The 13085-nt window shown below is 51.9% G+C and overlaps 3 protein-coding genes across 3 annotated transcripts; 2 read left to right on the forward strand and 1 right to left on the reverse strand.

The window, feature by feature from the left end:
• Positions 1–827: 827 nt before the first annotated feature.
• On the reverse strand, positions 828–1340 carry G647_10292 (uncharacterized protein; the record flags this gene model as incomplete). The annotated part of the gene is made up of 1 exon (XM_008726283.1): positions 828–1340. One exon carries the CDS (start codon positions 1338–1340, stop codon positions 828–830), a length of 513 nt encoding a protein of 170 aa, XP_008724505.1.
• Positions 1341–4548: 3208 nt separating this feature from the next.
• G647_10293 (uncharacterized protein) lies at positions 4549–4839 on the forward strand (the record flags this gene model as incomplete). The annotated part of the gene is made up of 2 exons (XM_008726284.1): positions 4549–4617; positions 4663–4839. 2 exons carry the CDS (start codon positions 4549–4551, stop codon positions 4837–4839), a joined length of 246 nt encoding a protein of 81 aa, XP_008724506.1.
• Positions 4840–7936: 3097 nt separating this feature from the next.
• G647_10294 (uncharacterized protein) lies at positions 7937–9105 on the forward strand (the record flags this gene model as incomplete). The annotated part of the gene is made up of 3 exons (XM_008726285.1): positions 7937–8092; positions 8309–8946; positions 8997–9105. The coding sequence occupies 3 exons, from the start codon at positions 7937–7939 to the stop codon at positions 9103–9105; spliced, it is 903 nt and encodes a 300-aa protein (XP_008724507.1).
• Positions 9106–13085: the final 3980 nt, after the last annotated feature.

Consider the following 13085-nt stretch of genomic DNA (forward strand, 5'->3'; position numbering starts at 1 on the left):
TTCTAGATTCAGACGACATCATCACGACTCCGTACATTCGGCTACTATTCACGTACGAACCATGACGCCTTCGAATATCGTTCGTTACTGGGTCCAGGTAACGGCTTTGTCGTAGGCATCTACCACAATGCACTTGAGTCTAAGCGGGATTCTATCATCGAACTTGGAGTCGTATGCACTCCAGTCGGGCCCGACTTAGCTTTGACTTCTCTTCCCGCTCTCCCGGCGTTTCATGACGCTCCCACAAGGTCCTGGGAGTGGTATTTGTCCAACGCTTCTTTACGTGACCTTCGTGGCATTACTTTTTACCCTAGTGCTGATCAGAACACACCATCCACGTTCGCTGGTGTCCTACTTCTGTATCATCGCGACAAATGGGATGCACTGGGTCAAATCTACTGGGATACCACTGGTAGAGAAGTTCCGCGCGAGACTGCCCAATATCGCAACTTCAGAGTCAAGCACAGGCAGTATGTCGAGTGGAGGGTGGTAGAACCAAACCCTGAGGACTCAAGAAACCACGATGGCGACGATGGCTGGAGCTTCATTGCCGAAACTGGCACAATAAGGTGGTGGTCTGGGAGGCTCGGAGATCGAGTTGTGGTTGATTCAACTGTTGTGACGTGACAAACTGTGAAGGTTGACCGCTGAACATCGATGACACATTCAGTTCATCCGAATGAGAACATCTGCTGCCGTGTACAGACGCTCCTTGCATCACCTCAAGATCATTCTCGCTCGACCCAAACTCATTTACCCGGTAAGAGTTTCTTTAGGAGACCTCTCATCAGGCTCTATCCCTCTACGGGCGACTGGTGGAAACCTCTTCATATGGTCATATCCTTCTCGTAGCTTTGTTGCCTCCGTAGAGTGCACTTGGATGTATTGCGACCGGTCTGCAAGAGCTGGAGATCTGAACAGAGGTTCGAGATAATGTGCGCGTCGGGTATGCAAGTCCAGATCCTCGCCTTGGTTCCAAAGCTCGTCACTGCATATATTCTGGAGATCTCTGGGTGTGCGGCTAGGTAGGAAATAGAGTTCCCGTACGCTTGATGTTCCACCGTTTCGATATCCGAATTAGAAGCGTCTGATCGCTTGAGCTCGTGATGATGTAAAAGTTCAAGCAGGACATCTCCAAGATATTCAACCTTGAGATCTGTTCTGAGGGACGGCTCCAGTACGGATGGTTCGTTCTCAGCACTAACAACCCATACTTTCCCCGGGAAGACGTACTTGCAGTAAAAATGAAGCCAGAATTTCACCGATACATTCTCCCTTGAACCCTTTTCTTGGGCTTGCAACCAAAGACGTAGAAGAACCTCGTCTGTGACCAGCGACATGGCAAAAAGATTGACGATCTATCACGTACGTGAGAATAGTTGGGACGACAGTTACGAGATAGTTGTGACTCCTCAAAGTTGGTGCTGGAACTGTTTCATATACACAGGTCATGTCAAAGATTCTTTAAGTGTTGCCAGCGCGCACATACACAAGGATGGTGCATTATAACGAATACAGTTGCAAGTAGTGGAGCTGACCGCTCCGCTTCTATCCTATAGAAGCCGAAGATTGACGAGAAATATTTGGCCCTGCTATTAGCTGATGACAGTGCAGCTCAAATAATTGGATTGTCCTCGGCACATGATAGTGGTGCGTGGCACAAGACTCCCCATCGCCCGATGATCCAGGTCCAGGGGTCAAGCTCAACTGCAATTCAATGGGCATCCGACACGACGAGTAGGAGTCTGCCACGAGGTTGCTGGTCGTGAAGAGGCGTAGGCACCGGGGCGGAAGATGTCGAGGGTACTCGTAAGAGCCGGCATGTAACACCCGTACCGGATTGCATGATCGGTGTTGCCAGGAAGTAGCCAAAAGCACACACGAGGACGTTCGAAGAAAGAACAGCTCGCAATATTTCACTTCGTACAGCACGTTAAATTCCGGCCAGAAGAATGTACAGTCGCACGACTGTCATTCGCTATCGGAGGAAATTGACGACGAGAGACACCCGGCAAATCGATCTGTCTGACTCTTTCGGAGGACATGATGAATTCAGAGGGGTTCGGGAGAGACCTGACTAGGGATATATGGTACCTAGTAGTTACGGAGGCCAACGCAAACAATACGGTACTGGGTACAGAGGGGCTTGCAGTCCAGAATACCCTCTTGGCGCTGTCTGGCTAGCCTCCGGATAACCTTCCCGATCACACTTGCGCAGGTAGTATTTCACGTGCACAGTGCTTGGCAGCGAACACTGCCAAGCCATCATTCTGCCATTCCCACACACAGATAATTTACACAATGACAACTACAACGACAATTGTCCCTCAATCGAAAAAGACACGCTCATGGACTCCTAGGAGCTCGGACTTGCTCACAGTAGTCACGTGTAACTCAAACCTTGGTTGAGTCATATACGAGGAGCCAGCTGAGAGTCTCGTTGCTCACCACCACCGAATGGAAAAGCCCAACTAGTGAGGCAGATACCGACAGTCTCCATCCAGCTTGTGACAGGGATATTTGTTAGTTTGGAAATGACGGGAAGGATAGGCGACCAATCAGCGCCACAATATTGGCATCGCTCGGTCCCACATATCTATGGCACGGCAGGGTCGGCTACTCGAGATCCTACTGGGTAGTACCACGGTCCTTTGTTCAGCGCTTGTGATAGATGGCCTGGGATGTTGACCTATCGTCTCACCGGATCAAGAAGTGCTGAGCAAAACAATGAGACATCACTTGTTTCTGGAATTGTGATTGGTCTTCGCTCACTGCAACCAGACCCTTCGAGCAGAAGATTACATCACGGTACCAGAGGGAAACTGTGCCCAAGCTGCTGCCTGGCTTCACCCACTTATCAGCGCCCGCTTTCAAGAGACGATCGATCCCTCTTCAGCTTGCCGGCTTGACCGCCATCGTGGAATCACCTGGGACTAACCATATTCGCAACTCCCGCCATGGAGCACAAAGTTTGCCAGATCCAAGCCTGCCCGGCATGGGTCCATTCGTCAAATGCGGCAGCGAATGCCACTGTCCAGTTGCATACGGCTTGCAGGTATGAGCCTACCTTCTGCAGAGTCAAACCAGGGTGTGCTGACTCTGTCCAGCTTTGCGAATTCAGTCACCGATGAATACCTTTTGAAAGTTGCTCGACGCCTTCAACCACATTTCTGCTGGCACGCAGAACGAGGCAAATACCAGAGGAGGAACTCACACAGGCAAATAAAAGCTGGAGCAGAAGGTTGAGATCCAAGTGAGATCTGTTCTGGCCAATGCGCCACACAAGATGTCGACTTTTCTTCAGACATGGGGAGAAAGTCAAAATCGACAAGGATGAAACTCAGAGGACAGACCTCGAAGGAGTGCTTTCCTCGATACTCGACATCTGGGTGAAAACCTGCAGCCAGCATCTCGATGCCTGTCGCTTTTAAGGTTTGAACAGCAGCCATGCTCGCGTTGCTCTGGTCATTGTGGGTGCTGAGTTGGCGCAGTCAGACCTTCAAGGTGTCGTTACTGACCCGTCTTGCCAACACCAAAGTCACTCCGCGTGCCAATAGGTCCTCCGACCATCCGTATCTCGATCCGGCACGCAAAGAAGATTGATTCTGATTAAGTAAGACATCATCACTATAGCCCAGGTTGAATGGTGCGAGATGCAGCACGATCGCGTTCTGCGTCATCCGGTTTTCATTCTGTACCATAGCCAATACCATGTAGTGACAGCGCCGCAGCATGGTGGATCGTACGTTGTGCATGTCCGACGACAAACAGCCCAACGCAGCCTGTTGCCACAGATTGGTTGCATACCGCCAGTTCGAGATTGCAGAAGGAATAAACTCAATCAGCCGGCCAGTCGACATCGTCCCATATGTGTTGAGAACATCGACGTTGTCGACACCCACAATGGTAATTCAAGGATCTTCTCCATCCCATCGCTCTACTTCCTCAGCCTGAGTTGCTGTGTAGCCGTTCACAGATGTTTGCGTTGAGTGCGTCTGCAGAATGATCCCCTTCGTGAAGAATGGTCAAGTCGTGATTGATTGTCAAAATCATGCCAGGGAGAATGAAGCGGATAGTAAGTCGCCTCAAGGAACGGAAGAGAGGAGCCGTCGGGCTGTCCCATTGATAATGGCCAGGGCATATGGCCTTCGATTGGTCCTACCGTCGCTTTGAAAAGAAGACTTATGCAGCCAACGAGGCCCAGGCATCTTTAGCGTTCGCGGTGGCGTGGCAAGCTAAGCAGCAGCGGACCTGACCGCTGGGGCTTCTTGAACGTCAAGCGACTTCATCTTGCCTGATTCAACAACGACTCAGCTTGGTTGCATCCGAGATCGAACTCCCTGACCCTGTCCTGCCAGACTGAGCTCCACGCAAACTGCGGATCCTCGGGAAGACATCTGCTCGTGCATGCACTCTCACTTCCGTCCTTGGCTTCGACACTTGCCAGATACCATGGCCCATTCGAGTTGCATAAGACGTTCGTGTCCTTTCCCCAAAGTTGCCGACCACATTCCCACCAGTCGCTTGAACTACGAACCGAAGATCACAATGTCCTGCACTACGTGTTCCTCTTGCGAGGCGTTTGAGAACACAAGCGACAAACCTAAACTATCCACGGTACGTCGCGGATCGGGCCATGCCGTCGGGTCTAATCTGGTCTAGGCACGTAACAAGGCGAATTTGGAGAAAGGGCGGCAGACACTGCATTCCGCCTATACCGGCCAGCAGTCGATCACCGAGAAGGAGGAGATTCAGCAGTACCGTGACCTGATCCGTTGGGCCGAGGAGGATCATCTGGAGGATTTGAAAGCGACCCTCCAGCACATCCTTGACAGTTAGATTCCACGAGGGTGAGTCGTTTCAGCAGCATACTTGGGCTTGACACTTCCTACCATCGTGTGGGTTCGTACATGGCCATTGATGACCAAGGTTTCACAAACGAGGTTACTGACTCCGCTTAAGTCTTCAGCTGCCTACGATTCGTTCGCCTTGGTTGGCTCGTTCCTCCGCCGCGTTCAATCGTCATGCCATGGGAGGAAAAATGAAACAATTCTACGTGATCTTGGTTGGTGATGTGGGAACAGGAATCTTTGAATTAGTTCACCAGGTGAGATGACCACCGACATGGAACACATTCTTTTAATGTCGCTTGCGGTTCATATGAAGTGGAATTCTTGGAGCGAATCCAGCATGTTATGGGACCTGAAGTGGGCAATGTGAATATCTACGATCTGGAGGACCCAGTCAGGCAGACTCCAACAGCCTACGCAGTTGTATGCGTTGTCGGCAGCGCCGTTTTCCAGTTACCTTCACTCACTTTCGGGAAACTGGCAGCTTGATATGCTTGGTTGGCCCCCGTGAGGATGTCAAACCGCAGCAGTGTCGTCGGCGGCAACCCCTGAAAGATGCTCATGATATCGAGTCTAACCTATTCCTTGTATGTGTGCGCGTATGTCAAAGTCCCCGCAAAGCTAGGAAGCCAAGGGATTGCCTCTTGCGCCAATACAGGTCGTACCTGCACCCGAAAAAGCCCCATTGGAGCTCCCTTCGCAATCAACAGTGCTCGCTCGGGGCGCAGAGGACAGACCTATAGCTAAGAGTGCTGGTGTCTATGACGAGAGTGGCGTGGCACTGGCCGTTGTCAAACGATGCTGTAAAATGCCCTGAGGCTCTCGACGTCCATGAATTGACGTATCGCTACGACAAAGTGGGCACAGACAATCAATACTTGTTTCTGTTTCTACTCGTTGTACTCTGGAAGAGGGAATCCATGATGCGGGCTCCTGGACCATAATGACGAACTTCACACTGATATGGGCGTTTTGTTGGTTTGTGGTGTTTGTGGTGTTTGCCGATTGTCAGCCATTTGACTACTGCAGCGAGAAGTATACTTTGGGCCACCCCTTGCCTACCAGCACTTGGTACTTTCTTCTCGCCTCCCCTTTCACGTGCGCTACATGTTTCCACTGCCCTCACACTCATACCCACGACCCGAAGCCGCCTCCCCCCCTTCTTTGAACTGCGATGTCTTCCATTTCAGCTTTGTCATGTAGCCCGATGTGTACTCCATGCCTCTTCTAGGGGAGGGGATTAATATACGATGGAACTTAGACACAGCCAAGCCAATAGCCTTCACCAGCTAGGATACCTGAAGGAGCGCAAGAAGTTCTACTACCGTGTCTATGATCATCGAGACCTGATCCAGAGGCGTGTAGCCCATCGCCTTGGCTTACCTTCTCCTTCAGCATGTCGTAATGAGGACCCGAAGCCATGGAGATATGTGTTCTTGAATTTGGGTGCCTCTCCCACTGTTGAGGACGGAGGACTGTTTTCATCCGATTCCCACTGCCCCACTGAATTGGTGATAACGTCTGTCCGGGAAATGGTGACGAGACCCTCCGATGTAAGACCGTAACTTTCGCGTGAATCTAACAAACCTGTACAGCGGTGCGGATCCTCCACCTCGAGGGATTTGCACTTTCAACCGGCCAGACTATACGTTACGTGGAGCATGGACAGTGACAGCGTCCCCTCCCGAAGGACCAAAGCTTACTCTTCCATTTCTATACATTGCGCCTCCAGCATCCCTGCCACCCCATGAACAAATTGAGAAGCCAGACGAAGCACTTAGCGACAAGATTGGCCGCAAATTTGTCCGTGTCGGGGCTCACTTCGTCCTCAAATATGGACATACAGTGGATCCGATCGAAGCAAAGCTATGAACTTTGCCGAGAACGCAACCTCAATCCATACCCGGGAGGTCTGGTGCCTCGTCGGCATTTTGGTTTGATGATGATTGATCTGACATGGTTGAACGCGTTCCGGAGCCATGTCCTGTGGAGTATGCATGGTAAACATGATTTTGAATGGGCTTTGGACTTGACGACAGACGGCCATATGGATCTTCTTTCTACATTCGCAGCCTCCAAATCTCAGGAAAGCCTCTCTAACGAGCTAGCATTCAGCTGCCTCTTAAGATGACCATCCTGGTTTCTATGGAAGGTGCTTTTATATCGCTAAAGAATCGAACTCTCTTCGCCTCCTCAATGTCGCCAACCCAATTTACGGGGACTTCGACGACAAGTCACGGGTGTCTTATTCCTGCCCCACGTTGCAAGTGCAATCTTCGGGTCTCCAACGCTCGCAAGGATCGTTCAGTTCCGAGAGCCGATGAGAATATTTGCAAGTCGCTGCTCGTTTGGACGACGCGTCCAAAATCAAACGGTAGGGATGGGGGGAAGCGCTCAAGGTTTCTGCGACAGGTGATATTCAGCGCCGAGCCCGTGGGAAGTATGGTGATTGGTTCCAATAGTCACGATTCGGCCTGACGCTTCGGCCTTGAGACAGTGTCAGTAATCAGTGTTAGAGTAAGAGCACATAGAGAGGCTTCCAAAGTCGAGAGGGTACACAACTACCACCAGTCACGACTTCGGCCCACTACTACATGGAGTACAATCGCCAAACAATATGTCTCATCGACATCTTCCTGCGCCATTTTAGAAGTAATATGGTGGCTATGTGAACGGAGCGCTTCGAGCCATGACCAATACAAGCATGTGAAGTCCAAACTAAACAATGACTTTTCCAGCTTCTCATGTTCCGACAGCATTGTGCCAATTGTTCCCTGTTGGCGCAATCCGGGTGCGGAGAGGATCTGCGCTTCCCCGTGGGGAACATCGCCGAACCAAAGATATTAAGGGGCCACGCCCGCTGCCTTGAAGATTAGGCTGCCAATCAAGCGCCCGAGGGCAACTAGACTGCGCCGAGTGATTGGTGTGATTGGTGTGATTGGTCTTCCTAGGTAGCTGGGTGAAGGCACATGCAAGGCGCTTTGCCACGTAACAGGGTGCGACCAGACCTGAAAGTCGGACACGCACCTCGATTTCCCGTAGACTCGTGCTGTTCAGCTTTGTACCCATTCAAGACACGAGAAGAGATGGCGCCGTCACCGATTACAGAAGACTATTACATGATCCTGGAGGTGGAGCCCACGGCCGAGCCGCAGCTAATCGCGAAATCTTATCGACGGCTCGCGCTAAAACTCCATCCGGACCGGAACGACAAGCGCGACGCTACCGAAGCTTCGTGTAGTGTGTGCTGACATCAAGCACGAAAGCTCGGACGGGCCTATGAGACATTGAAGGACGAAGTCGAACGTCGAGCCTATGACCTGATCTATCCCTCTTTGAAGGCAAGTTGCCCGCAAGCACCATGTCCGACGTCTCGATCAGAAGCATTCAGCGAAGCGGCGCAACTCGCGGCAATTCAAAAATCGAGGCAAGAGCGCAGTACATGATGGCGGACCCAGAAGAATGCCCTCGATTCCTCGATCTTCGGCCTTCAGCGAAGAGTTCGGCAGTTGGAACAAGAGATCAAGAATCTGGACAGTATTTTGGCTGCTGAGAGGGCAACTGAAGCACAGAAGAACAGCTGGGGAACATGGTTGTTATCACCATTCTACAAGAAAGTAGAAGAGACTGCGAGCGAGAAGGCGCGCAAGGACCGAGAGAGGCAAGAGAGAAGGATTGAAAAAGATCTGAAGGAGCGGTGGCTGGAGTCGAAGAAGGCGGAGTTGAAGTCGGAGGGAACTCGTTTGCGGACTGCGAAAGAGGATGTCGATGCCGCGGATCTGCGTGACGATGAGAAACTGCGGGTAATTCAGGCCAAGATACGGGCACGAGAAGATCGCGAGTGGCGAGAGAGGCTGATGGCCGAGAAAGAGAAATTTGCACAAATTCGGCGACAGCAGGAGGAGCAGCGGAAGAAACAGGAGCAGGAAGCAGCAGAAGCGATGAGAAAACAAAACCTGGAGAGACGCGAAGCACAGAGGCAATACGAAGAAGCGAACAGAAGGCGGCAGAAGATTATTGACGATGAGGCCGAACGGCGCCGGGAACGATACATGCATTTCGAGTCCATGGGGAGAGACACTCGCGCGACTTCCACGTCGAATTGCCGCCACGGCGGCTGGTGGCCGAAAATACAGGGTTCTACAGCATGCCCAAGATGCTACGAACGGTGGACTTATCTACTGCAATGCCCGGGCTGTGGGATCGAGGCATGTCCCAGGTGTCAAGCTTCGATCCGGCCAAGGGGACGGCATAATGCGGCGAGGACGGATCGAAGAGCGCCGCGTCCACGGGTAGCGACTCCGGATTTCGGTCACGACGATTGCTGGTAACCAAAGCCGGTAGTAATGGGCTTTCATTCTGTACTCTCTTTCCACATGAACTTCATCCGGCAGCAATCAACAGGCGTTTACTCACCCATCCTACCGACCCTGAATCTGCAAGGCTGTGAGGTATTCCCCCGGGATCGTTCCGTCTGTTAACATGTCTCTTTGGTCAAGGTCTTCAAGGCCAAGGGGCTGGAAGAAAATCCTGGTCACCCGGAGAAGAATGTCGGGTCCGTCTGAAGGGGGCGTTAAAAGAGATTGAGGACGGCGATGGATGATGAACAGTGCTGCATGGGCCTGCACTTTTCCAGGCATCGCCTAATAACTCCCGCAATGGGGCGTGCTGAGAACGACCGTACGGAGCGTCTTCTCCTGCAAATGCCACTCTCGAAGGCAACGGTTTCTGTGTCATTCCTTCAAGAACACTGCTTTCTCCGAAGACTGAGCATCCGCGGCTCCCTATACCTTTGATGGCGCCGAATCTCTGACTACAGCCTGAGCACCATCGTACTCCGAAGGCAAACATTTTCCAATGACCTGGGCAGATTGGAGATGATACTTTCTAGGAAAGGAAAGTCACTTTTGGCGTAATGCTATTCGATTTCCTTGTCGCTGAATTCGTCGTACGGCGGGAGCCTGGACATAATCTCATAGGTCAAGGAGCCGACGGCGAAGAGCTCGGTTCGTGTAGATTGAATCGAACTGGTAATTCCTTCTACGTTCCAATATCTACCCTTGAGGACTGCTTCCCTCTTCAACACTGAGCGAGGAGATCAGAGCTGATATTGGCGGGCATCTTATCAGAAAGACTGTCTGCCCAACCACGTTCTTCGAGTTGAGAGCGGATATCATCGACGAATCTTCTGGCGCCTATTCCGTATCGTCGGAGCAGAGGCATAGATATGCTCCAGGGGACAAGTGATCGGGCTGATTTAAAGCAGGCCAGCTCAGCTGTACACAGCTATCTTAATAGAAGAAGAGGGTACAGCTCATAGCACGAGACCCCTTGGGCTATCAGGGCCAAGCCTCGGGTAACCTTCCCAGTCACATTACTGCTTTGAGCTGCGTCTCAGTCACACAGTCTCACAGTACACACTATCATGCTTTATGGCCCCGTCAATAGGTACCGGGCTGTCATGTCCGAACATCACGAGCGCAGAAATGGCAACTTCCCGTCGCTCCCGTTCTTCGATCTATTAGAACCAATATTTCCCGAGTCGGTTGCGAAAAGCGGTACATCCTCCACATCGGAGTAATACATCTCGAAAATGTCCCTGTCTTCCTCCGCTGCTCTGTCATCCTCCATCTTCCCTCACGCGTCGCTTGGTCAGGAGGGATGCTCCGCGAAGAGTTCGATACTCGGGCAGATGGGGATGCAGAATGTCAACCTGGCAGATGCGAGGAGGCAGCCCTCCACTACTCTGACACGATCCACACCTGTAAGCGTCGCAGACTGTGTGCATCCAAGCGGTCCCGAGGGCATCCGAGGACCGGAAGTCGTCCGCAGGGGGATCAGAGGGAAATTCGACTACGCCTTGGGATTAGTGCCGACGACGGTCGAGATTGTGGAGCTCAACTCACAACCAGAAGTTGAGATCTTCCCGACCCCAGGATAGCGAAGCTCACCCAGAGAGACCCGCGTAAGGCGACCAGCGAAGAGAAGGACGAGTTTCTTCGAAACACAGAATCAGATCCTTGGGAAATGAGCCAGGGCGGCCACGAATCTCTCCGTTGTGTTCCGGACGGACGATCTAGGATGGCAACACACAATCCCATTTTATTCAATCCGTTGCCGGCAAATGAAAGTGGTCGCTCTTGCGGTTAGCCGGCGTATCGAATGCACCTCGTGCCCTGGCATCGCTGTGGTCCTATCCTAGGCGAAAGATCCGGCACCTCGAACACGTCGATTCGCTGGCTGGCTATTCTCCACAGCAGACCAGTGTGCGCACAATGGCAGGGATTGCAAGGAAAATCCACAGAAGCATGCCCGGCCCCAACGCCTGCTCAGGGGACAGTTGCCTTTCCGGGAGATGGATTGGCCATCAAACTCGGATGTAGACCAAGCTCGCTCGCTGACAAAGTCAGGGGCTTCAAGGCGTCGTCGGGATCCTGGCACGCCTGGACGCCACATGGTTAGGGCAGCGGACGAAATCGGTGTCCTGAAAGCGGCATTCGTGGTCTAGAGCGTTTGTGTGCCACGGATCTCCAAGCGCGACGGGTCACAAACCGGCATCAACTGGGTGGTGGGGACGACCGAGGCGTTGTGGCCTTCCTGATTCCCTGTGGAGACATCCCTGGCTTCACTGTGCTTGTCCTACGGGCTCGTCTTTCGAGCGACATCTTCTATTGGCACGCCGAACCTTGTCTGAGCTGGTGTGTGCCGTGCACAAGGTTGCGCACATCCTGAAATTTGTCTTCAGGTTGACCATTCCGGTTGATCTTTGAAGGCTTCGAAATCGATCACGGGATGCACATGTCATGTTAGTTGTCGACCTATCCAGGAAGCTCCTGTCTACACTGAAATTAGTGATATCGATCACAGCATGTGCGAGCCTGGCTTCGAAGAAGAGCATCCTGACCATGTCAGTCCACCCGTTATCCGAAATTTGGGGTCTTCGATCCTTTTCCAGTGATGCACTATCTCTCCGCCGTTCTGTGCATTCAGAAATCCAGAGCTCCCGCGATCGTTGAAGTCTCTACCCACCCACTTGTTCAGCGTCCTCAAGGAACCGCTGGCTCAAGCATCTCTTTGGCTCGGAGAACGCCTTGTGCAGAGCATCCCTCAACACCGGAGACCAAATTACGGATATTGCTCTCTGCCCGTGGCTACAAATTCCATCAGCTCTTCATTGGTGCTTGGATCAGATCTGAACCTGTTCCAGTCTCGACCTATCGCCAACAAACACGCCATTCCGGGCCATGCAATGTGCATTAGAACACTTATTCTGGATCTAAGCTGGCCTATCCTGGCATCTATTACACAAACACCTTGTTCAGTGGGGAGAAGTCTCTGCTATGCACCTCAATCAATTCTGTCAGGATGCTACGAGCGCTCGTCGGCTTCGGAGAATGAGTATCGGTCGCTGAGAGGTACATTGTCAATCTCGTCTTTCACCTGAACCAAGACTTCGAAGAGCAAATACGCGCTTCCAGCAGCTAACAATTCCACCTTATCACGTATCACCTTCGATGACGCCTTTACTCATTCCGGTAGAGACGCAAGCTTTTGGAATCCCAATACCTCCATAACAAATGCAAGTTGATTGAGCACTTTGGAGGCGCTGCATGGTTGGCTGAATCAGATTGTCTTCGCCCACCCGTCTATCAAGCCTGCTCGGACGGAACATACAGGAGAGCTCGGTGCACGGAGCTTCGACTTGGAAATGGAGGAGTGATAGGTCTTGGAGGGCGTCATGTGCTTTCCAATGATGTCCAAGCAGCTTTGAATCGTAACAAAGGCGACGAAAAGCCATACATTGTATGGACATGAGAGGCATTGCACCTATGCAACGGTAGGATGGGGTATGCGTGTACAGCGCTTCTTGGCTTGGATGTGTTAACACGATGACGGTCGAGATCTGAGCGTCATTCCTCGCATGAAGGGCTCATCTTTCGCACCATCATCGGACCAAGTTCGTCTTCTGACAATGTGTCCTCACAAACACAACAAATGCAGAAAAGGCAGGCACTGGAAAAAACATTCTACCCTGCCACGTCTCCTCGTTACCCCCTTTGCGATATGATTTTCGGCAACCAATTTGTATCCTGATGGCTGACCGGCATGTACTACCTTCCTTTCTTTACGCCGATGGCTACCCGAGCGAAGATTACCTCTTCACCTCAAGAATATTTCTCCACCACGTTACGCGGCGAGCCAACGCTTCCTCTCGCCACGAGACCCTCATTTGTG

This window comes from Cladophialophora carrionii (genome assembly GCF_000365165.1).
Source record: "Cladophialophora carrionii CBS 160.54 unplaced genomic scaffold supercont1.13, whole genome shotgun sequence".
In the NCBI taxonomy this organism is placed as follows: Eukaryota; Fungi; Ascomycota; class Eurotiomycetes; order Chaetothyriales; family Herpotrichiellaceae; genus Cladophialophora; species Cladophialophora carrionii.